This window comes from Rana temporaria, chromosome 2 (genome assembly GCF_905171775.1).
Source record: "Rana temporaria chromosome 2, aRanTem1.1, whole genome shotgun sequence".
NCBI classification, from domain to species: domain Eukaryota; kingdom Metazoa; phylum Chordata; class Amphibia; order Anura; family Ranidae; genus Rana; species Rana temporaria.
Window position 1 is genome coordinate 456,669,205 of NC_053490.1, and position 26,272 is coordinate 456,695,476.

Genomic DNA, 26,272 nt, shown 5'->3' on the forward strand with positions numbered 1-26,272 from the left:
TTGCATTTTATAGAATTGGTATATATGCTTATATAAAAGTAGCAAGATAGCTACTGAGGATAAGCACAATGGAGTTCATTTTTGGACTGTTTATTCAGAGACTGTTGCATGACACTTATGTCCTGTATTTTATGTAAGGGGAACACACCACTATTGCTGAATTGCATTTATGTTGGTTGCCTATATTAACACGTTGGTCACCACTATTGATCACAATTTAAAAAAAATCCTTATTTTTTTCCTTTCATGACACTCATGGTGAGATGATACCGCTCTAAAAACTGCTGATCCCTTGGCTTTGCTTTCGTCCCACTAAACCAAAAAGTCGCTGGCTATGCACAGGTGCATTGGATAGAAGAAGATCCTGGACTGCCGCACTCCTTAAAAGGGTGTCTTTATTGTACAAATAAAATCCAAAAAACAACCAAAGCGATGCAGTCAAAATGAAGTGAACAATAGGAAAAAGGTGGCTGACATGTTTCACATCATGTGATGCTTACTCGTAGCTAAGAAATCACATAAATAGAAGCTGTCTGACAACAGATCACAAAAAGCCACACATCATGCCACAATAAAAAAAAAAATGTAAGAACAGATTAGAAACTAAGTAATGTGCATGTATCAGTCATGTATTGGTTTTAAAGCCATTACTAAGGCTTTGGAACTCCAGTGAACCATGGGGAGAGCCATTATCCACAAATGAAGATAACTTGGAACAGTGGTGAACTTTCCCAGGAGTGGCCGCCCTACAAAAATTACTCCAATGAGCATGATGACAACTCATCCAGGAGGTCATAAAAGAACCCAGCACATGATCTAAAAAGAACTGCAGGCCTCACTTGCCTCAGGTAAGATCAGTGTTCATGTTTCAATAATAAGAAAGATTGGGCAAAAATGGCATCCATGGGAAGAGTTCCAAAGCCACTGCTGACCAAAAACACCACAAAGACTCATCTCACATTTACCAAAAAAAAAAAAATCTTGATTATCCCCAAGACTTTTATGCAAATATTCTATGGACTGATGAGACAAAAATGTATCTTTTTTGGAAGGTGTGGGCCCTTGTTTGTCTTCAAGTGGATGTAAACCCACTCTCATCAATTCTAAAGTACTGCCCATAGTGGTTATCTATAAGGATCTACATGCCTCCTGCATGTATCCTTACCTGTCAAATGTCCCCCCTTTAGCTGTTTGAAACCCCAAAAAAGTTCAGATTCAGTGGGCGGGTCTGTTGTTCGGCGCTCGGTGGGCAGAGTCATGATGTCAGCAGACTCCCCACCCACCTCTACACTCCCCTTGGCCAGAGCGTGCACAGGAGAGGCAGAGCGCGGTCACGGTCCCCTGTCATTTGAGTAAACACATTTGATGTCCCGTGACAGTCGGGGATGATCCCTGCAACGGGACAGCTGTGAGCACCGAGCCCCTGCATGGCTTTTCATCATCTGCTTCTCCTCCTCCCTCGGCTTTCACCTGAAAAGCCATGCAGGGGGGAATCAGTGCTCACAGCTGTCCCGTCGCACCGATTATCCCTGAGTGTCTTCCTCCTCCTCTAGCACCCCGTTTTCCCTCTAGCACCCGGTTCTCCTCCACCCCCGATGTTGTCCCCCTCCGTGTGTCCACACCCCCCCCCCCGCCGTGTCTTACTCCTCCACCCCCTCCTCGTCCTGCTCCGTGTGTTCACCTCCTCCACCCCATCCTGCTCCGTGTGTCCACCCCCCCCCCCCCGTGTCTTCATCCTCTGCCCCCCCTCATCCTGCTCCGTGTGTCCACCTCCCCCCGCCAGATTTTCTCTCCTCTCCTGCGGGCTGCGAGGGGGGGGCAGGGGTGGATCTGTCAGGATAGAGAGCGGAGACAGGGGCTGGTATGTCAATTACCAGCCCCTCTTTTCTGAACGGGAGCGTTCGTTACTGATCGTTGTATGTCCTGTGATAACTGAGCAGAGTAACCTGTGTGTTACTCTGCTTCAGTTTATGAATGGAGGGGAGACGCTGTCTTCTCTCCAAAAATTAAAAATCAGAACGGGGGCAAAAAACTTTTCACAGAAACTTTGAGGGTGTAAAAGAAGTCCTACTAGCAGCAGCCTCCCAAAACCTCTGGTCATGGCCATTTCAGGCAGGCAAAGCTTTTAAATTTTTTGTAGTGATGGACCTTGCTTTAAAGTTCAGTCAGCCCCCCCCCCCCCCCCCATAATGCACAGAATCACTGGCCAATAGGAATGTGCAGGAAGCAGAAGGGGCAGGAAAGTATCAGATTTTCAGACATTACAACAATTTGGTATGCGGCCATTATGAAAAAAATTTGGGAGGCTGCCAAATATTTATTTTTTATTATTTAAAACGCAAGTAGTAGTTAAAAAAAAAAAAAAAAGAAAGTCCCTACACCACAATTTGACAGAATTCATGCTTCTATTACTGTGGGCTTTCCTGCCACATTGCTCCCCCTTTTTCTGAACAGAAACTGAATAAAATAAAACTTTTTTTTAAAATACATTTATTGATTTAAAAAAAAAAATTGTAAATTACAGACTATGTAGATATATAAAAATATGTACAAAAACAAAGAACAGACTTAAATGACATCAGTACAAAAATATTCTGTAATTTATAAATTGTTGCTAAACGCAACTCTACAAATGTCCTAAAGAAAGCCTCTAGTGACTGCAATGTACAATTCTCTGGTACAGAGAGAGACCAGTGCTGTAATGGAAAGTGTCACTAGACCATCGATATAAAAAAGCCACCAAGAACACAGACAAAAGGTGTGTGAAAACGTAAGTTGCTTATTGCAACGGAAAATATGTCAATGTTGATGTGCTAGTGGCGTTGCACCATAGGCAGGTTTTCGGTATCGGCCGTCTGATGGCTTCCCCTCCGGGCCCAGGCTACCTTACCATTCTGCCACAAGTGGATATCGATGCCAGCATTCTGGGACACCCTAGATCCCAGCCATGTGAATTATGTACTCAAATGTGAGCCGAAATTTTTACTGTGTATTGTAGAAGTGACATATTTGAAGTAATTGACAATGGAGGAGCCAATGAGGAGGGAGAGTCCCTGGAAAGCCGAGGCTCTTGTGCACATTGCTGGATTATGAGGGGGCTCAGGTAAGTATTAGGGGGGCTGCTGCACAAAGGTTTTTTACCTTCATGCATAGAATACATGAAGGTAAAAAATCTTGAGCCTTTGGAACAACTTTAACCTATAAAGCAACCATAACAACAGGTAAAAAAAAAAAAAAAAACCCACACAACCAGCACACAGATTGAAAGTCTAGTTATGTGACTTGTAAAAGCCAAGCTATGTGATTAGCTTCACTTCCAATCAAAAAATTCTCTCAGAGAAAACTATGGGACACCACAGGCCTTACACTGCGTCCTCATTTTAGAAAGGACTTGCATATAAAACGTGCAGTAAACTCTGCAACATGCAGTGAAGAGAAATGCCACTCTCCACTATAAAAAGGTCCATATGGATCAGTGTTGTGCCCACTGTACAATTTGTTGTGACATTACTTGTCATGTGATTTTTAATCTGACGAAGATCATATTCTAATCAGAACTCTCACTTAGACTTTCATACAACACTGTGGGGCTCTTCTTCTTTCCAAACCATCTCTTGCGTCTGCTGTGACCCTGTACAAGTCTCCTCTTGATAATTGCTGTGAGGAAGAAACAAATATCTGCTTATTACATTATCCAGTTTCCAGTTACCAATATGTCTAAGAGTTTAACATCACAAAGTGCAAAACCACAGAATAACCAGACAGACACACATACGCAAGTCACGCACGCATGTTTGCGAACGTTAGAGCGAAAGCAAAAATTCTAGTGCAAGACCTCCTCTGTAACTTGAAACTGGTAACCTGCAAAAAGGCCTATGGAGATTTAAGTACTGTAGTTTGTCGCCACTCCACGAGCGTATGTGATTTTAAAGTGTGACATATTAGTTATCTATTTACTTATCGTAACATCATTCATGTTATACAAAAAAAAGAAAAATTGGGTACATGTTTTTTTTGTTAATTCAAATAATAAAAAAAAAATTGCGTTTGAAAAACCGCTGCGAAAATACTGTGCGACATAAATCTCCATTTTATCTAATTTTGGTCTATGCAAAATAAATTTATATATTTATATTTGGGGAGGGGGGGGGTTATAAGTAATTTTATTGCAAAAAAAAAAAAATACAGATTTAGAGACCTTGTAAACAAAAAGTGCCAGAAAAGGCTTGTTCAAGTGGTTAAAGAGGAAGACCCCTTTCACACTGGAGGTGTTTTTCAGGCGCTTTTGCACTACGCCTGTAAAGCGCCCAAAAGAAGCCTCATCTGCAATCCCAGTGTGAAAGCCCGAGTGCTTTCACACTGAGGTGCTGCACTGGCAGGGCGTCAAAAAAAGTCCTGCAAGCAGCTTCTTTGCAGCAGTGAAAACACTGCTCCTAAAGCGCCCCTTCCCATTGAAATCAATGGAAAGCACCTTGGCAGAGGCGCTTTTAACCCTTTATTCGGCCACTAGTGGGGGTTAAAAGTGCCCCGCTAGCACCCAAAAAAAAAAAAAACATTAAAAAGGTGCTAGTTTTACCAACGCTTTACCAGCTTTATTATCTGGCGCTGGCAGTCTGAAAGGGCTCTAACTGCCCATTGAATGTTCATTAGAATAGTGACATCTAGTGGACACATTCAGGTATACACCTGTACTTGTGCCTTGTGCAGAAAATTGCAATTAATCAATTGTTCTTATAAAAACAACAAGTTTGCTGCACCTCCTGTGACACTTTAGGGAAACATGCATTGTAACATGTCATTCATGCTTGTGTATTTAAGTTTGCCTGTTGGGCTGCATTCACACTGGCATTTAGCAACACTGCAAATCTCGGTGGCAAGAATCTATAGATGCTTGAGACTGGATTGAGAGCTGTGTGCAGATAGCGTCCAAGCTACAGGAATCAGATTCTTGCCATTTGGATGCACAGCGTGGTTTCAAGGGGTTGTAAAGGTTTATTTTTTTTAAACAACAAACATGTTATACTAACCTCCCCTGTGCAGTTTGTTTTGCACAGAGTGGCCCGATCCTTGTCTTCTGGGGACCTTTTTGCGGCTGTCTCGGCTCCTCCCCGCAAGAGCTAACCCCCTTCTGGGATGCTCTGAAAAAGGGGGTTAGCTTGCGGGCGTGCTCCCATGTAATACAGTCACTCGGCCCCGCCATTAATTTGATTGACAGTAGCGGGAGCTAATGGCTGCGCTGCTATCAATCATCCAATGAAGAGCTGCCTCAAGCTGGAGGACAGCATCGCGCCCACAGAGATTCGGGACTCAGGCAAGTAAAAAAACGGGGGCGAAGAACTGTTCTGCTCCATTCACTGTTACTATACTATCCTTGCTACAGTCACTTAAGTGACAGAACCCCCCCCCCTCCTCCTCCTCCTCCTCCTCTCCAGGGTGACCTGTAGTGTATAAGCCCAAGCTTTGTGGCGACTCCTTCAAGTGCCAGCAGCACACTACTTATTCCAGCATGGACAACTGTATTTATGGAAGTTTTAAAAATGTAGGCAAGAAAACCATTTAAAAAAAAAAAAAAAAAAAACCCCTACACTGAAAGAAACATGGAGTCTTCTGTTACAAGTAGTCTGGCTGTCACGCAGATCTTTTTGCTCTAATACTTTGAGTCACTAGCCTGGAACAACTATTCAGATACAGAACTTTAACTTTTCTAATCTGCGTAGACGCATATGGGACCTAGCGAAAACTAAGCTCCAGTTGCCCCTCATTCACGAGCATACCCCGCTCTGGCACAATGCCGCCCTATTGGAGTTTTGCTCAATCCCAGACTCTGAACTATGGAGGTCCAAGGGAATTTTTTTTTTATCATCTATCCCACCTAAAATCAGATGGAAGGCTGAAAGTGTTCGACAGGCTGCGGGCCGAGTTTGATTAATCCGCCCGTATGTTTTTCAGATAATTACAAATTCGGCATGCCTTTAGTATGCAATTTCTAACCGGTAAACCCTCCGTTGGAAATGAACCCTTTTTCGGAGGCAATACATAGCTCAGACCCCAAAAAACAGATATCAGCCTTTTACAGCAAGCTACTACTGCCCTCTTCCTCTAGGTCAGCCTACGCACTCAAAGCTAAAATGGGAGGAAGATGTGAGGGCAATTGAAGATGATCGACGATCTTAACACCTGCAAACTAGTATCTCCCAAACTCTGACCATCTCACGCAGATTTATATACTGCATCAGTCTTAGATACTTAGAGTATCCGGATATAAAAACAGGACCAATCTGGCAGCTGCGCAATGTGCAGCCAGGCTACGGGAACGTTTTATCACTTTGGAGTTGCCCCAAGATCCACAGGTTCTGGACTCAGATTATACAATTTCTCCATGACACAATGGACTCTTCACCCCAAGCCGTGCCTCTATACCCAGAACGGGAAACGAATAGATTCACCAAAATATTTTTGAATGAACAAACATTCTTCTCTGCAAGGAAGGTTATAGCAAGACAATGGATGAGACCCACTCCACCCGAGTTTAGCGCCTGGTTAACTGAAGTAAACAATAGGCTTGAAATATAAGAAGATCATCTATACACATAGGGGTTGCCCAGCCAAGTATGGGAAAAGCTGGGATAGGTGGCTGCATGCCCCAGAAACTCTCGGCTGATGGGATCTTCAATGCCTACCTAGAGTCTCACACTTTAGTTTTATTGTCAGCACCCTATTGATCAATACTGAATACAAGATGTACACTAATTTGCGTGGTGAGACACATAGTAACACATCACAGTAAGGCAGTCAGAGCATATATGGTACAAGAGATGCCGACCATAATCTCTTCGGGTAAAATTTTCATCTATGCCTATTCTGTTAAAATGCTCTATCTGTAAATGTTTGGTCTTTGTTCTAATAAAAACAGTTTGAACGGAAAAAAAAAAAAGAAGGGGATCAGATATTTCAATTTTCCCCTTTGCTGTGTATGTACAGATTCCATCAAACAAGGTGCACATTACAATTACCACTGGCAGAAATGTTTTTCATAACCAAGACGTATATTTTTCAGCAACAAACCAAATCTAGGAGAACTTACATGACACGGTTTCTTTCTCTTCAGAGTTGTTTCCTGATGACCAGTACAGGCTCTGACTCCTGCGAAACTTCTTATAGATTTGTGTGTACAAGATTGAAAACATGAGTAGGCAAAAGAGAAAAATGAGAGATGCCGCTGCCCAGGTAGCCTCCTGTGTTCGAGGAGTAGAAACAAACCCCTCGCTGGACTTGTGCTGGCTGTCACTCAACCTTGACTGGGCCTTGGCTGGCAACTCGGCACCTGCATTACGTGGACAGTTACATTCCTGCTTCTGTTCACCCAATTGTTTCTTCTCGGCAGCAGTGGGTGAAAGCTTTGGGTCAGTAAGCTGATGATGCATCTGTTGAGTAGTTTCAGGTCTTGGTGCAAAGTTTATGGTGGTCTCTTTCTGTGGAGGGGCATCAGGATGGTCTTTAGGTGTGACCAAATGCTGCGATGGCTGTTCCTTACCAGTCTCTTGAGATACATTGCTCCCAACAGGTTGTGTCACATTAACATCAGGTAAGACAAAAGAGTGGTTTACTGGGGTAGGCACGACCTTCTGTACAAGCAGCTTAGACATGTCCTTGTCATTATCCTCGGTCTCCCGACTATGAACGCTAGCTTTTATACTTTGAGTGTGCACGTTATATATCAAGACAGAGGTGGAAGAAGAGGATTCAGTGGGAGAAGATAACCCACTGGTTCCTGCAGGTTGTGACACTGTACTCTGCTTCCTAATGGTTTTGTCTATGTGTTGACTGGCTAGTGTACTAAAAGAAATGCTGGCAGATATATGTGAAGATGCCGTATCTTGGACCACAGGGGTTGGCAAGACCTCAGCTCTTCTCCTTTTCCGCAACAGATGCCAAACTAACCGCCGTCTATGGCTCCGAAAACGATTTAGCATCTGAAAGTAATAGATACAATTTATAATAGTATTATGAATACGGCAAGTTTGACACTTTTCCTACAACAGATAACAATTTGCTGAAGGATATCCTACTACGAGTAAAAGTTCCTTAACAGCCAAACAATGAGAAAGACCATTATCTAGTCCTAAACAAGGCATTAGACAGCAGGAAAATGTTTGAGGCAAAATACTATACCTGATAAGCATTTCCACTGGATGATCTGGGACAAACCCCAATGTGCCTTATAATATGGCAACTTCAGTGCCGAAATCAAGTCAACCAGTCAAACCTCATAGTCGATACATACAGTGCATCCAGGAAAGTATTCACTTTTCCACATTTTGATAGGTTACAGCCCTATTGCAAAATTGATTAAATTCATTACTTTCCTCAGAATTCTACAAACAATACCCCATAACAACATGAAAAGAACTTTGTTTGAAATCTTTGCAAATTTATAAAAAAAAAAAAAAAATGCCATGTACATAAGTATCAACAGCCTTTGCCATGACACTCAAAATTGAGCTAGGGGCATCCTGTTTCCACTGATCATTCTTGAGATGTTTTTACAACTTGATTGGACACGATTTGGAAAAGCACACAAAAGATCCCACAGTTAACAGTGCATATCAGAGCACAAACGAAGCCATGATGTCCAAGGAATTGTCTGTAGACCTCCGAGACAGGAGTGTATTGAGGCACAGATCAGTGGAAGGGTACAGAAAAACTTATGCAACATTAAAAGGTCCACAAAAGGAGCACAGTGGCCTCCAACTGCAAATAAAAAAAAGTTTGAAACCACCAGGACTCTTCCTAGAGCGAGCCGGCCAGCCAAACTGAGCGATCGGGGGAGAGTGGCCTTGGTGACCAAGAACCCGATGGTCACTCTGACAGAGCTCCAGCTTTTCTCTATGGAGAAAGGGAGAACCTTCCAGAAGAACAACCATCTCTGCAGCACTCCACCAATCAGGCCTGTATGGTAGAGTGGTCAGACGGAAGCCACTCCTCAGTAAAAGGCACATGACAGCCCACCTGGAGTCTGCCAAAAGACACCTGAAGGACTCTATGAGAAACAAAATTCTCTGGTCTGATGAAACAATGATTGAACTCTTTGGCCTGAATGTCAAGCGTCATGGCTGGAGGAAAAAAGGCACCGCTCATCACCTGGCCAATACGACCCTACAGTGAAGCATAGTGGTGGCAGCATTATGCTGTGGGGATGTTTTTAAGCAGCAGGAACCTCGGAGACTAGTCAGGATCGAGGGAGAGATGAATGCAGCAATGTATAGAGACATCCTTCAATAAAACCTACTAGAGAGCGCTCTAGACCTCAGACTGGGACGAAGGTTCATCTTCCAACAGGACTACGACCCAAAGCACACAGCCAAGATAACAGAGTGGCTACGGGACAACTCTGTGAATGTCCTTGAGTGGCCCAGCCAGAGCCCAGACTTGAATCCGATTGTACATCTCCGGAGAGATCTAAAAATGTCTGGGCACCGACGCGCCCCATCCAACCTGATAGAGCTTGAAAGGTCCTGCAAAGAAAAAAAAAAAATGGGAGAAACTGCCCACAAGCTTGTAGCATCATACTGAAAAATACATGAGTCTGTAATTGGTGTCAAAAGGTGCTTCAAAAGTATTGAGAAAAGGCTGTAAATACTTATGTACGTGATTTTTTTTTTTTTTTTTATATAAATGTGCATAGATTTTAAACAAAACTTCTTTCACGTGGTCATTATGGGGTATTTTTTGCAGAATTTTAAAAAGGAAGAGAATGAATTTATTCCATTTTGGAAAAAGGCTGTAACAAAATAAAATGTGGAAAAAATACAGTTTGCCCAAACCCGGACCTGTGCTTTCCTCTTGCTGTATCATTCAGGAAGAAGGCAATCTCTGGATAGCTGTCAGGCAGTAAAGGTGAATATAAAAAAATGAATACATATAGTGACATCTGTGGTCTTCAGAATCTGTAAATACATTAGTGTGCACAGGTTTTAACAAGCAGGAAAGGGCACCTTTAAAATTAAGCCCTCAATCATGTCGGTCTATCTGTAAGCATTGAGGAGAAATACATTTTCAAAATTTACAGCAGGGGCAATGAGAATAGAATCTTGGCAACCTACCAGTTTGTGAAAATACATAGCAGATGTCTCTAAACTGTTAGGGCCAGTTCACATCAGACGCAGTTCCTTTCAGTTCCGTGTGCATTTTTTCTGTACCAAAAATGCATGCACCGTGTTTTCCATGTATTCCAATGGCTCTAGTTCACACCATACAGTCAGTTTCCGGTGCAGAAACTGATCGGAACTGACTGTATTGGTGCAGAAAAAAAAAAATGGAACTGCATCTGGTGTGAACTGGCCCTTAGAAAGCAAAAGAAATTGCGCTCTTGAATCATTAGGCTAGGTTTGCACAGGCGATTAGGCCTCGTGTGAATGCAAGCAGTATGAATGCACATTCATGCAGCCGTGGCTAGCTGTGGCCACTGAGCTTGTATATTTTAACGACAGGTCAGCGGCCACAGCTATCCGTGACTGTTTGCACTGCCAGCAATTACCGGTGGTGTGTGCCAACCTGTCAAAGTGTACAAACAGCCAGCTGTTTAGATCGCAAGAGCAGCTGCAGGAGTCTACAGATTCCTGCCTCTGTCATTTGCACCATGCCAAATCACCCTTGCAAATTTTGCCTTATTGTGATCCTTGAAGATCTTAGAAACTAAATAACTTCACACTAAAAGCAGATAACTAGTCGAGTGATGTCTTGTTTAAAAGCGCTTTTACTGCTTATCAAAAAAATGAATTTACATAGTCTGGGGGTACTGGTTCATTTTCAATACAATGGTAAGTATAAATGTAGCGCTAGTGGTAATGAAAAAAACTCAAAGTCAACTGAGTAACAAACAAAATTGAACAAAAGTCCATAAAAGTGAATGTATAGGTGATGTGAAACAGTGTCCATCAATATAAAGTGAAGATAGATGCTGCGTACATCATCATGGAACCAACATTCCTTCCCGCTCTAAGAAGTAGGTGAAATGAATGGAATACTCTTACCGGATCTAGTGGATCCAACCGTCAGCGACAGTAGATCATACAGGCATGAAGGCTCCCAAACAAAAAAGCTTGACTGGTCTGGCGATTCTGCAGGGCCACAAGCTAGACCTCACTGGAACCCGACAATCATTCGCTGGTAACCTCTCACTGGGTAAATGGCAATCCAAATAACAGGAATGGACCGGGAGAACCGTGATGGCTCTTTTCTTTCCGGCAGGTGTTACAAGTAAAAATAATTAAACACCCACAAAGTGAGGAACGAAGATGGAACTCCAAAAAAAAAAAAAACTTAATTCAGCAGGATGCCCCAGTTGAAGTCCCCTCGGAAGAAACGCGTAGGGCTTGGTACACCTACTCCCCATATTGTTTTCATCCATTTTATTTGATTTTGTGATCACTTTAATGTCATTTTTTGTTTGGTTTTAATGCAATAAAACCCAGACTATTTTTGACCTGTGCCATTTAGAGCCCTGTTTTCTTTTTCCTTGCATGTCCTGCTGGATTAATTTTTTTTATTTTTTTTGGAGTTCCATCTTCGTTCCTCACTTTGTGGGTGTTGGTTCTTTTTACTTGTAACACCTGCAGGAAAGAAAAGAGCCATCACAGGTTCTCCCGGTCCATTCCTGTTATTTGGATTGCCATCTACCCAGTGAAAGGTTACCAGCGAATGATTGTCGGGTTCCAGTGAGGTCAGGCTTGTGACCCTTCAAAATCGCCAGACCAGTCAAGCTTTTTTGTTTGGGAGCCTTCATGCCTGTATGATCTACTGTCGCTGACGGTTAGATCCACTAGATCTGGTAAGAGTATTCCATAAATTTCACCTACTTCTTAGAGCGGGAAGGAATGTTGGTTCCATGATGATGTACGCAGCATCTATCTTCACTTTAGATTGATGGACACTGTTTCACATCACCTATACATTCACTTTTATGGACTTTTGTTCAATTTGTTTCAGTTACTCCATTGACGGAGTTTTTTTCATTATCATTAGCGCTACATTTATACTTGCCACTTTATTCAATTTTGTCACATTGCTGTGTAGCAGCTCACTTTGTTCAGACAAGCGCAGTATTTTATCTTTTTTATTTTCAATACAAGTTGTGGTTATTAATAGAAAAATAAGATTAAGAATAAGTAAGGGATTTCTGGTTGTAGCTCTATGGAAAAAAAAAAAATCCTAAAAAAGCCATTGGGTATATAAATGATGTATACATTTTAGAAGACTAAAGTTATAGAAACCAAATGTCAAAATATGAATTTCAGTGCAGCGTCAAATGACATGGCTTACCTGAAAATCCCTTTCATGACAGAGATCTACATGGTCTGTTGAAATTAAGGACGGCCTGATCAGTAAATGTTGGTAGGCTCCATCTTGTACTGTCCCATACTGATGTTCATGGGGAATATTTTCTTTCAGCCAATACCTTATCTCAGTCATATTCATGCGAGACATCTCCAGAGTTGAGCACCAAGTGACCAGGGCAATGGGCTAAAAAACAAAAAAAAAAAGCCGACACTATGTTATCATAGACTTTATATATCCATCACACACACACATTTATTTATTTTTTTTTTAATCAGAAAAGTTTTTATTTTGAAAAAATAAAAAAGGTACAGTAGCAGTACAGAATACCAGGGATGTACAACCCGGATAAACAACACAAAGAAGATAAGCACCTTCACAGTACATAACTAATCAAACCCATAGCCTATGGATGATACACATTCCTGATGACGGTGCTAAAACAGTGTTTCCATGAACCTGGCATTCCTTCTGTAGGCAATACAAGCCTGAGAAAAATACAAGGCAAATAAACAATAATCAAATAAGAAGAAACAAAGAAAAGGTAAAAAAAAGAAAAAAAAAGAAAAAGAAAAAGAAGGGGGGGGGGGGGGGGGGAATCAGCCCAGCCTGCTGCCAAAGGTACCCTGTTTGTCACCCCATACATCTCATTACCTCCATAACTCACAGTTTTTAAAGAGATGAACCCATCCCATTTTGGTAATCCTCCAGGACCTCATCCAATCAGTAATCTATCAAGGACCAGTTGTGGGGGGGCCACTTCCGAGGAATTCAGCCACCCCTGCCATATGGTGTCAAATTTGTGCGGTGCCTTCCTATGTATGTACGTGTTCTTTTCTCTGATAAGAATTCTATTGACCTCCTGTATCCACTGCCGGCTCGATGGAACCCGGGCAGACAGCCAGTATCTCGCTACAAGCTTCCGTGCTAAGTACAGAAGCCTAAGCAAGGCAGTGTACACAGGAGGCAAGTATAGGTCCTCGTCAATACCCCCCAGCAAGCACACAAGTGGGCTTGCCGGCAACTGGACCTGATAGGTAGAGTTAGTGATTTTGATCACAGCATTCCAGTACCTCACTAGTTTGGGGCACCTCCACAACATGTGGATGAGGTCACCAGGGTGTGCCTGACATTTAGGGCAAATGGGTGAATCGCGTCTACCCCATTGGTGCAATTGTCACACACATTTATTTTTAACAACGTAAACAAAAGAAATACATTTACAATGCAATTTGATTTTAAGACATCACTGATCAGCTGCACTGCTGACATATCCATGGGGCCAATGCTAGAATTGCTTGTTCACTGTTCTGTTTGTATTGTGCTCCAGTACCTGAACAGGAAAACACGCAATGCTCATTCACACATGTGGATGGTGAAACTAGTCAGTCAGTTGAGCCTCGGTTTTACTGTCCCCAACTGCCCACCTGAACACAAACATGCACCTGCTCAGGGCTGTACCCATGCTGCAGGTGCCGAGCTCTGCGGCATAAATGAAAAAGCAGTACGCAATCAGTGGGGTCATCGCCGCAAAACAAGACCCATGCAAATCTTTGTGGCCGCGCCGCAACCGCACAAAACACAGGCAATCGCAGAGTGGTATTGCGGCTCTTACAGGGTTAAATCAGGCATATTGACTCTGCACCAAATATTGCTTTTCAGAGGGGCAGCAAGAGCTGCAGCACAAGTGAACATGCCCTTACCCAACTCCAGATAATATCTTTTCATGTTGAGCAGAAAGGGGAACCGGCATTTATGGCTTCCTATATTCCTTGGGGGGAAATTTCTGCTTACTATAATTCCTGAAGAGATTAGAGAAATGGACCAACGGAACAGGAAGGCAGGGACCGCAATAAAAAGGTGTGCCTAACCTTCTCACCCCTTACGTAAAGTACTAAACAAGTGTCCCGTAAGACTAACTAGTTTTATCTAGTGTGATACATTTGCCTATATGTCTCAGTTTACTGCTCCCTGCTAGCCATATGGGTAGAGGTAGAAAGGAATTTCATGTGTGATTCATTCCTCTGACAGGTTATTGACATGCTAACGTTAATTGATCTATTGTGTTGTGTGAAGAAGATCTGTGTTTACCCTTAAAAGATGTGTATTGTATCATCAGGCTAAATGATTAGAGAAGTAGTATGTTAATTATTCTGATTGCTTCAGTGTATTAATTAACTCCACTGATGTCTTTATCTAAAGAAACGTGTCTGCATAGTCGGCTCCGACTTGTCTCCTATAATCTGTATGGGAAACCCCACTGTGTGAGGGGGGGCGTTCCTAACAGGTTGTAACCACATATAAGCTGAGTTTTTGTGTCATTAAAGTGTCTTGTTCTAGCAGTAAGCTTGGCATGTGTGGCTTTCTGGGCGATTCCAGGGATATCCCTCCTCGTGGAATATTGGGTTGATTTTCGTTATGGGAAGAAGGGAACGTTGACGGGGATATCATACCGATACCGTCACATCTAGTGTTTGACTTTATAATAAAAAACCCAACACTATTAAACTAGCATAAGTACGGTAAATCCTTTCTAAAAAAATAACTAAAAAATAAAACACACAAGCACCATTAGCAATTGGGATAGATTTTCTAGATTCACATATATTGCAATACATGTTCACACTGTCCACTACCTGAAATTTGGGTAAACCAGCACATTTCTGGTTAATTTCCTGCACGATACCTTTGCACCCTTGACATTAATGACGTCACATGTGCACATCTTGTGTTTTCTAGCAGGGCAGGGACGGGCCAGAGAAGGATCACAGATGCAGTTACTATGCTTGAACATGTTCATAATATGTGGACTTTGTACATTTTCCAGGCGGCATGGTCTGAAGTCTCCCTTTAGTCTTTTGTATGCATTGGTTATAGTTAGTAATTATGAGCCTTTCTATTTTGGGACAGCGCTTGGCTTTTAAGGCCTCATTCACACGTTTTTACAGCAGCTGTTTTTGGCTTTTTTTTCCTAGTCATTAAACTCTCCATCATGTTATCCTATGTGTCCATGCACACATAGGCTGTAATCAGCAGTTTTGGGCAGTGGCGTTTTTGAGCAGTAAAAAACAAAAAAATAGTGGGTTCTTCAGCTGTAAAAATGCTCCAACGCTGATAAACGCTCAAAAACTGTGTTTACCAGCATTTTTGATCCATTGAAAAAAACATTTTTTTTATTTAAGAAAAGGAAAAAACGCCAACGCTACTTCAATAACTTGAAAAAAAAAGTTGAAACTCACTGCAAAGCTACTGCCGTCTTAGTACCGTTATTTTACGTCCAGTGTGCATGAGGCCCAACTGCTGATTTTCTACCCTGACCTTAGAAAACCATTGCAATTTATAGTCCTGGTATAATCCCAAAAGTCACCAGCTGGAGGAGTTACAGCAGAAGACAACCCTCCTTTTTACTACACAAAGATCCATAGGATTTAGGCCCCTTTCACACTGGGGCGCGGGCGGTGTCGGTGGTAAAGCGCTGCCATTTATAGCAGCGCTTTACCAGCATGTTTGCGGTGGTAGTCGGCTGCTAGCGGGGTGCCTTTAACCGGAAAAGAGTCAAAGGAGTGGCTCTTTCAGGGCGTTTTGCAGGTGCTATTTTTAGCGTTATAGCGCCTGCAAAGTGCCCCAGTGTAAAGGGGTCTTACAGTTCCCCTAAAAAAAAAAAAAAAAAAAAACGTTTAAAAACATTTAAATTTGACGAAACTTGCACAACAAGTTAAATTGACCTTTCTAGAGCATGCGTAGTGCCTTGTTAGGTGCAGAACGAAGCTGGAGCAGTTACTACAGTAGAACTTTACAAAGCACAGGACAAGAAATACATCATGGGAGGACTCTTACCCTTTCCCTAGACAGGCTTGGCAGAGGTGTGATTATATGTCTGGGAACACAGCTTCTGGCCACAAATGAGAAGACTTCTTTCAGCTGAGGGTCCACACAGGGATGGTAGAGGAAGGCCACACCTGCATGCTGGGAAATAAACAGGCCATGCGACTTTAAATGATGCTTCAGTCATGGTTATTGCTCTATTACATTAGCTTATGGTAAGCTGTACCCTGCAAGAGTATACAAACGTTTCCTTCATGCAGCATTTCAAGATAAATAACTTGTATTTCATCATCATTTATCGAAAATCTCTCTCCCTCTCTCTAGCTATATATACGAAAGTATTGGGATGCCTGCCTTTACACCCACATAAACTTTAAATGGCATCTCAGTCTATAGGGTTCAATATTCAGTTGGCCCACCCTTTGCGGCTTTAAAAGCGGAGGTACACACAAAAAGTGAGCCTCCACTTTTCGGAACCCCCCCCCCCTCCAGTGTCACATTTGGCACCTTTCAGGGGGGTGCAGATAACTGTATAATACAGGTATTTGCACCCACTTCCAAGCATAGATAGCCACAGAATCTGCAGGTATCTACGCCACTTCGCGCCGCGCCAGCCCCCCACCCCCCGTGTTCTGGGAAACACAGTTCCCAGAACACAGCGGGGACCAGTGAAGATGCGCAGCGCCACTCGCGCATGAGAGGTAGGGAATCGGACAGTGAAGCCGCAATGCTTCACTTTCCAATTCCCTCACCGAGGATGGCGGCGGGGGCAGCAGAGAGATGAGCGATTGGTCGTCTTCTGCTGCCGACACCCGTGACAGGTAAGTGTCCATTTATTAAAAGTCAGCAGCTGCCGTATTTGTAGTTGCTGGCTTTTAATATTTTTTGTTTAGGTGGATCTCCGCTCTAACAGCTTGAATCTTCTGGGAAGGCTGTCCACAAGGTTTAGGAGTGTCTATGGGAAAGTTTGGTCATTTTTCCAGAAGCGCACTTGTGAGGTCAGGCACCGATGTGGACGAGAAGGCCTGGCTCGCAGTCCCTGCTCCAATTCATCCCAAAGGTGTTCTACCGGGATGAGGTCAGAACTCTGTGCAGGCCAGTCAAGTTGCTCCACCCCAAACTTGCTCATTCATGTTTTTATGGACCTTGCTCATGTACTGGTGCGCAGTCACATTCTAATAGGAAGTTCCCACAAAGATGGGAGCATGAAATTGTCTTGGTATCCCAATGCCTTAAGAGTTCCCTTCGCTGGAACTAAGGGATCAAGCCCAACCCCTGAAAAACAACCCCACACCATAATCCCCCCCCCCCTCCTCCCCCCCATGATTTGGACCAGTACACAAAGTAAGGTCCATAAAAGCATGGATGAGCGAATTTGGGGTGGAGAACTTGACTGGCCTGCACAGATTCCTTACCTCAACCTGATAGAATGCCTTCGAAATTAATTGGAGCAGAGACTGCGATCCAGGCCTTCCTGTCCACATCAGGCCTGACCTCACAAATGCGCTTCTGGAAGAATGGCCAAACATTCCCATAGACACACCCCTAAACCTCGTGGACAGCCTTCCCAGAAGAGTTGAAGCTGTTATAGCTGCAAAGGGTGGGCCAACTCAATATCGAACCCTTCGGACTTAAGACTGGGATGTCAATAAAACACATTTGTTTATAAAAGCAGGTGTCCCAATATTTTTAGTAAATATATAAATACACACACACACACACACACACACACACACACACACACACACACACACACACACACACACACACACACACACACACACACAGGATATAAAAAGTCTTTGCAGATCAAACAGATCACAGGTGAGGAAGGTTACCTTTAATAGCCATTCAAACCCCTTTGTGTCAACTTGTGTGCATGTTATCAGACCAAAATCACCAGGGTATGTAAACTTTTGATCAGGGTCATTTGGGTAGTCTCTGTTGCCATTATGATTTAAAAAGAGTAAGCACAGTTGATTGATAATAAATGGCTTCAGCCAAACACTAAGAGCCGGTTCACACTGGGGCGACCTGGGATCCGACTTGAAGTCGACCCACGTCGCACGGTTGAGAAAATCAATGGAAGTGAATGGAGTCGTCTTAATGTACACTACTGAAGTCGCTCCGACTTCAGAAATGGTTCCTGTACTACTTCAATCCGACTTGTAGGCAACCTGTATCCATTGATTTCAATGGAAGTTGCCTCAGAAGTCTGATCACTGTCTTAACTGAAGCAACCATACAGCCCCTTTCACATTGAGGTGTTTTTCATGCGGTACAGCGCTAAAAATAGCGCTGCTATACCGCATGAAAAAATCATGCCCTGCAGGCTTCAATGTGAAAGCCCGAAGGCTTTCACACTGAAGCGGTGCGGTAGCAGGAACGCTCCAAAAGTCCTGCTAGCCGCATCTTTTGAGCGGTAAAGGAGAGATGTGTTTACCGCTCCTATACCACGCCTTCCCATTGAAATCAATGGGAAACGGTGGTAATACCGCCTGGCCTTCAGAAGAAAGATCAAGACCCATCTCTTCTGAGGGCCCAGGGAATGTATACCAAGCGCCCAGAGGCGATTCAGTTCGCATGTGTTGCGCTATATAAGTTTCTCACTCGCTCACTCAGAGTGAGAAGGGGGGGAGAATTATTTTAGTTAATTTTACTTCCCCCCCCCGTTTAACAAAGGTTCCCACCTCCTGCTTTGGGGGGGGGGGTAGTATAGGATATGGATGATGATGTTTACACTATTATACTGTTTTTGATATGTGATATAATGTTAAATGGAAATGTTAACCACTTCCATACAGGGCACTTACGCACCTTCCCGCCCAAGCCAATTTTCAGCTTTCAGCCATGTCGCCTTTTGAATGACAATTGCGCGGTCATGCTACACTGTACCCAAACAAAATTGGCGTTTTTTCCCCCCCCACAAATAGAGCTCTCTTTTAGTGGTATTTGATCACCTCTGCGTTTTTTTTTTGCGCAACAACTAAAAAAAGACTGAAAATTTTGAAAAAAAAAATAAGGTTTTATTTTTTTCTGTTGATTTTTTTGTAAATAAGTAAGTTTTCTCTTTCAATTACGGGCACTGACATGGCGGCACTGAGGGGCACCGAGGAGGTGGCACCGATAGGCGGCGCTGTATGCGGCACTCATAGGCGGCACTGATGGCCACTCATAGACGGCACTGATGGGTGGCACTGATGGGTACTTATGGGTGGCACTGATGGGAACTGATTGGCACTGTGGGGTGGCACTGATGGATGCATGTTGCCAAACAGTGCCCATTTGTGGGCACTGATTGGCATCTTTTTTTATTTATATTTTTTTTACTATTTTTTTTTTTTATTCCCTGGTGGTCCAGTGTGGCGACCTGAGGGGGGGCTGCGCTGATGAACAATCAGCGTGAACCCCCCCTGTCAGGAGAGCCACCGATCGGCTCTCCTCTACTCGGGTCTGTCAGACGCGAGTGAGGAAGAGCCATCAACAGCTCTTCCTGTTTACATCGTGATCAACCGTGATTGGACACGGCTGATCACGTGATAAAGTGTCTCCGTGAGAGACACTTTACCTAGATCGGTGTTGCGGGTGTCAGACTGACACCCCGCAACAACGATCGCCGCGATGCGCGCCCCCGGGGGCGCGCAGCGGCTCAATATCCTGAGGATGTCATATGACGTCCAGCCAGGTTTAGACAACCACTTTGCCGCCATCAATCTGTCATTGGCGGGCGGCAAGTGGTTAAAAAAAAAAATCAATATGTGATGCTCTCATAAAAGAGGCATGTAATCTACAAAAAACACTCACCTGAAGATTGTGCACCCATCTCTGAGGCGGGCAGTAGATGTATTCACCATACTTTGCTTCTATGGGTCGATGAACTCCGCTACAAATAAACATACAGACTTTCGCTTTAATCTTTGTTTCATACTCATAATAAAAAAACAGGACAAACACTATGTTTTCACTTGCATATAAAAAATCTGGGGAAAAGAATCACAGGAGGGCAAGGAAACAAATATATTCAGTAAGGTATTGTGCAGCAACGCATTTAAAAAAAAAAAAAATCATTGATACAGATTTTAATGAAGGTTAAGAATTAAAAGAACAGCAAGGCAACTTTGGTCTTAAATCACTCTTCATATCCAGTCTGGGAATGTCCAACACAAATTAGAATTTGCCCTTAAATTTAAACCATTACTAGACAATTACTTTGCCAAAGCATGGTGCTTCAACAAAATGTTTTTTTCCCCCCATAAGGTTTTCATCTAATTCTTTTTTTTGGGTTTTATTTTGCATGTAAGAAAGACTTATCACTACAGGATTCATAGTCACTTCCTGGTGTTATTGCTCTAGCATTGGCTATGGGATGGCTTCCTTGCAGTAACAGTAGATCATATCCGTTCATTGTGTGTCAGCATAGCCACATGTAGTCTCCACCAGGGAGCATGTGGACAGATTGACAACACGGGAGCCAAAATAGGGAGACTGTTGGCATACAACAGGAAGTGCCTGAATAAGGGCCTTCATGGCAAGATCACCAAGGATTTCTTTAGCTAAATCTGATCAGGATTTAAAGAGTTGGTAAACTTGCTTAAAAGTTAAGGTAAAGTTTTTTTTTTTTTATTATTAAAAATAACAAAACCTGTTCTACTTACTTGCTCTGTGCAATGGTTTTGCAAAGAGCAACCCCGTTCCGCTTTTTCAGGGGTCCCGCACCGCACTCCTAGCTCCACCCTCCCCCCATAGGAAGCCGCTTTCTATAGGGGCACTTGTGCAAGTTTACTCCAGAGCCCCTCTCTGTGTGTCCATTAAAAACAGAGCCGGGTTCAGCCCCACTACCCACTCCCTCGTTGCTTGCTCCGATTGGCTCCTGCTGCCGTCAATGGCTCCCCCCATCTGAGCCCACCAAAAAGGAAAAGGCGAGCCGAGAGAACCTCGGCTTTCATGCACATCGCTGGATCAAGATTGGGCTCAGGTATGTATTTAGGGGGGCTTTGGGGAAAGCTGCATGCAGAGTGTGTTTTACATTATTACAGTTCTTACGGTGACCTGTGTCTCCGTTAGGAAGATTCACCATTTTTAAATTGTTCAGTTTACCATTAATATTGAAAGTAAAAGAAAATTCTAAATTTTGTGTTTTCCCAGAAAAGTAATAGGAGGGGAAAACTTACAACTGGGACACTGGTTATGGTGACCCCCCCCCAAGGAATCCCCTTAATTTGCATGGATTTCCTCTCATTTCTTGTTTTTGACACTCCCTTACGCTATGCAAAAAAAAAAAAAAAAAAGAGCCTATAGTTCTACTTTAACAATTAAAGTAGAACTAAAGTGGTTTTAAAAAGGCAGAATTCATACATGCATTAAGATAAAAAAAAAAAAAAAAAAAAAAAAAATGTGTGCCGCATCTCCCCTATTACCTACCTGAGCCCCATCTTAATCCAGGGATGTAGCACGAGAGACTCGGCTGTCCAGAACTCTCCCTTCTGGTTGCCTGAGACACGGCAGCGGGCACCCACTGCTGTCAAAGTCAGTGAGCCAATTAGGAGAGAGGGGGCAGGTCTGAGCTGCAGCTCCATGTCTGAATGGACGCACAGAGCAGCAGCTCGGCTCGAATGCCCCTATAGCATGCCGCTTGCTGTAGGGGCACTCGGCAGGTGGGAGGGGCCAGGAGCGCCAGCCATGGACTTGAGAAGAGGAGGATCTAACCACTAAAACAGAGCAGGTAAGTTTAACATGTTTCTGTTATTTTTAAACAAAACACGACTTTAGTATCACTTTAAGAAATATGCAGCATTGAGTTACCTATTTGGTATAGGAGATGTGTGGTTAATTACCACGTCCATACAGGCAGTATACGTTTTCTGTAAGACAGCAGAAATGTCCATGAGCATTTTATAAATTAGGCCTTTACACACAGTAAAACTTGATAACCTTTTCCTTCAATTTCCCTTCTAAATTTTCTCTGTCTGAATTTCTCACTTCCTGTTTCTCCTCAGTAAGCTTGCCCCCATCATCTGAGTCGTTCTGGCTGGGGGTTAGTCAGCCAGAACAGCTTACTGAGGAGGAACAGGAAGTGAGAAATTCAGACAAAGAAAAATGGTAAGTGAAACAACAATGCACTAGCTTAAAGGAACCCATTTTAGAGAATAGAAAAAACGGAAGGAGAAGAAGAAAGAAGAATCAATTCCTAATGGATCCAACACAGGTGTCTCTTAATACAATAACTGTGTATTTCAATCATCCGATCTGGAAAAATTCAAAACGGCTTACAGACACATAGCTCCAGTGTGCAGGGGTGCGGTGTCAGAGATCTGGACACTGGAGCTATGTGTCTAAGTTTTAAACGGCTTAGATGCATCAAGGGGTCCATATCGCTTTGTATTGAGAAGTCCGACCGCTGCCTCCTATCATAGCTGTGTGTGTACTTGCCGGTATACATTGTTTTACCCTGCAAGCTTTTTACATAAAAACGGTATTACACTATCCCCGTTTTTGTGGCTCATTGCGGTGGAGCCGTTTAAAATGTTTCCAGATCGGATGATTGAAACAGTTATTGTATTAAGATACACCGGTGTTGGATCCATTAGGAATTGATTCTATTTGGGAGAGATCGTATTAAAGAAGGATCTTTAAAGAACCCCTTACATGCCTGAAGGCAAGTTACGGCCGAATATATCTGGTGAGCGCATTTTGATTGTCACATCGGGTGAAGCACTTTATTAGCACTTTCTGAGAGCACGGTGGTTGGAGATAAATCTGGAACACAGCATTTCCATTGCCAGTCCTACATTTGTATCCAATTTGAACTTTTTTATTTAATCAATTGGTGTTTATATGGACATTATTTTACACTTGTTGCGCCCTTTGTACCTTTCTTCACAGTAAGTCACCCACTAATTTTTGGAGCTGCACTTGTTGCAATTATTACTTAAATTTTTTTGGCACAGAGTCCACTTTTTTCATTTTTTTTTTATCATCTGCCTGGAATTTAGCATTAAGGTATTATAGCCCAGTATGAGGCAGGGATTAGTTTACAGTCCTGTGCGACTTACCTCCTCGTTATACTTGGTAGCTATACTTGAATATACCTATTATGGAACAAAGAGAAGCATGAAGTCAAATAAATGTCGTCACTGATTACAGGGCCGTACAATGTTGACACAATCAGCAGTCTTGATAAAAAGAAAGCCCAATACCTATAACAAACAAGAGACATTGGCAAGACACACAAAGTCAAACATACAGTAAGATAAGGGCTTGCACACCACACATACAGTCACGGCCAAAAATATTGGCACCCCCTACATGTCAGATAATGCACAACTTTGCCTAGAAAATTGTTGCAATTACAAATGTTTAGGCATTCTCATGTTTATTGGTATGACACAAAAAAAGTGAAAAAAAAAAAAAAAAAAAAACACCCCTTGACACATTCCACGCAAAACTTCGAAAAAATTAACTGGACAAAATGGTCACCCTCAATTTAATATTTGGTAGCACACCCCTTGGTTACAGGAAGCAATTGATTTCAGTTATTTTTACAATGAGTTTTAAGCCCTGTACACATGAGCCAGAATCTCTTGCCGCCCGAGTGTACAGACACTCCTTTCAAATGTACCGTGATTCTTTTGGAAGGCAAGAACGCAGGGACGTCATCGCGTAAGTCGAAAATGCGCTCGTCACATTCGATGCCGTCGCCATTTTGCTGCACCCTACCTATGCCTAGGAAGCTACCACACATGTGTCAACGTTATTTCGAGCTTGTGCGGGTTTCCACGGCGACACACTTTTTGGGTTTCTCGGCAGGAAAACACTGCAGAGAATCACAACGAGAAAATAGAGAGCAGGTTCTCCTTGAGAAATCTGAAAGCCTCGTACACACGCACGGTATACTCGGCAAGAAATCCCTGCCAGCAGTTTTCTTGCCGAGTAAGCCGAGCATGTGTAGGAGGCTTTACACCTCTTTACTGGAGGTTTGGTTCACTCTTTCACAGACTGCGCCAGGTCTCTCAGATTGGAAGGGTTTCTTTTCCAAACTGCTGTTTTGTGATCCCTCTACAGGCGCTCTATGGGATTTAGATCTGGACTCATTGCTGGCAATTTCAGTACTCTCCAGCACTTTGTTTTAAACCATTGCTGAGTGCTTTTTGACATGCGCTTTGAGTCATTGTCCTGCTGCAAGGCCCATGACCTCTGACAGAGACCAAACTTTCTGACACTGGGCCCTACATTGCTCTCAAGAATTCTTTGGTAGTCTTCAGATTTCATAATGCCATGCACATGGTCAAGACATCCAGTGCTTGAAGCAGAAAAGCAACCCCAAAACATCAGTGAACCCGTCTGACTATTCTTTTCTTTAAAGGTCTGATTTCATTTTCTGAAAAGGAGTAGCATGATGGGCTTTACCAAAAAGCTGTAATTTGGTTTCATCTGTCCACAGCACATTCTCCTAAAAAATTTTGGTTTCCTCAGGTACATTTTGGCAAACTTTTTGATAAATGTTTCTCTTCAGTCTTTGTCCAGGGAGATTAGCTACAGTGCCATGGGCTGTAAACTTGACAATGTTGTGCTCAGTGAACACAAAAACATCAAGATCTCTGTAGATCCTCAGACAAATGTATAACCATTTTAACTGGTTGCCAGTGTGATTTCTATATTGTCAGCACCTGTTAATTGATATAGGCGAGTTTAATTACAAATTACAGGAGCCTCACAAACTTGGAATGCCATTATTTCTTACAATTTTGAGAAGGTGCCAATAATTGTATCCAGTCCGGTTTTGGGGTTTTGCATGGCATGTGTCAGATTTGGGTTTTGTTTCTCCACTTGTTTGTGTCTCCACTTGTTTGTGTCATACCATTACAAACAAAAGAAATAAAACCTAAGAATGCTTAAACATTTGTAATTGCAACAATTTTCTCGGCAAAGTGGTGCACTGTGACAGAAATGCAGGGGTGCCAATATGTCACTGTATCACAAAGAGCAGTAATAAAAGAGGGCTACCGCTTTTGGGGAGTTAAAACACAGACTCCACCTGCCATTTATGTAGATTTTTTAGATTCATTTATTTCTGGAATTTATTTTCCTTGCTACTATGGTAGTACTCAGTTCATAAAAAATAAAAATATGGAACAGTGAACACTGAAGTAAAACGCTGTGTTAAAATGTATACAACTGTTATATGCACTATTCTAAAATATATTAACAAGATGAAGCAAGCCATGATTTTTTGCAATAGGCAAATATTTTACATTTTGTTTTACTTACTACTATGGCAGCACTCACTCTAAGACCTGGTTCACACTGGGGCGACACGACAGGCGGCTCAGCCGCCTGACGTGTCGCGTCCCATTCAATGCAATATAATAGTTTAAATAGGAGCGGCGCAAGTCGCTCCGACTTAGAAAAAGGTTCTTGTACGACTTCGGGGGCGGCTCGGGGCGATCTGCATTGACTTCTATACAGAAGTCGTTTTGCAAATCGCCTCTGAAGTCGTCCTCAGGACGACTTGCAGAGTCGCCCCCGAAGTCGTGCCGCTGCTGTGTGAACCGACTCTAAAAGACCCTGCATGTGTCCCCTGAATGTTTTTCAATGCAGATAAGCTAAGCGAGCCAGGGACACCAAGAGCTTGACCCGGAAGTGACGTCAGAGATATCACAGAAAAAAGGGAGTGAGCGGATGAGTGTCCGCTCTTCTCCTTCCCCTCCACTCACCCTGGAGCTCCTGGGCCCACCAATGGGCAAGCGGAACACGGATAGCATGGCAGGGATCGGCATCAGCGGAGCCGCACGAATGCCCTCACCTGACAGGCAGGAGTCTGCCTGTCAGTTTTTCACACACACACACACACACACACACAATCCCGGTGGCTGCATTCACTGGATTGTGTGCGATACCCCCGCTGTCAGGTCCATAAGACGTATGGACCTGGCAGCAAAAGGGTTAATGTTACCTAACAGAGCAGATTGTCTCCTACCAGCAAACGTCAGCAGGAGTTTTCAGCCACTCCCGCTGCAGCTGTCAGATGGGGAAAGTTGAGAGGCAGCCGGTCACAAGAGATAGAGAGTGTATATATATATATATATATATATATATATATATATAGTTACCC

The 26,272-nt window shown here is 43.1% G+C and overlaps 1 protein-coding gene across 1 annotated transcript in view; it reads right to left on the bottom strand.

Moving 5' to 3' along the window:
* Window positions 1–3,097: 3,097 nt before the first annotated feature.
* Window positions 3,098–26,272, bottom strand: part of TP53I13 (tumor protein p53 inducible protein 13) — a 35,231-nt gene continuing 12,056 nt past the window's right edge. Inside the window, exons 3-9 of the mRNA XM_040338557.1 lie at window positions 23,214–23,249; window positions 21,964–22,022; window positions 19,966–20,044; window positions 16,174–16,302; window positions 12,322–12,522; window positions 7,085–7,973; window positions 3,098–3,657 (exon numbers count right to left, since the gene is read on the bottom strand). Coding sequence (XP_040194491.1) covers window positions 3,548–3,657; window positions 7,085–7,973; window positions 12,322–12,522; window positions 16,174–16,302; window positions 19,966–20,044; window positions 21,964–22,022; window positions 23,214–23,249 — 1,503 coding nt within the window. The 3' untranslated portion in view covers window positions 3,098–3,547. The remainder of the gene's footprint in view (window positions 3,658–7,084; window positions 7,974–12,321; window positions 12,523–16,173; window positions 16,303–19,965; window positions 20,045–21,963; window positions 22,023–23,213; window positions 23,250–26,272) is intronic.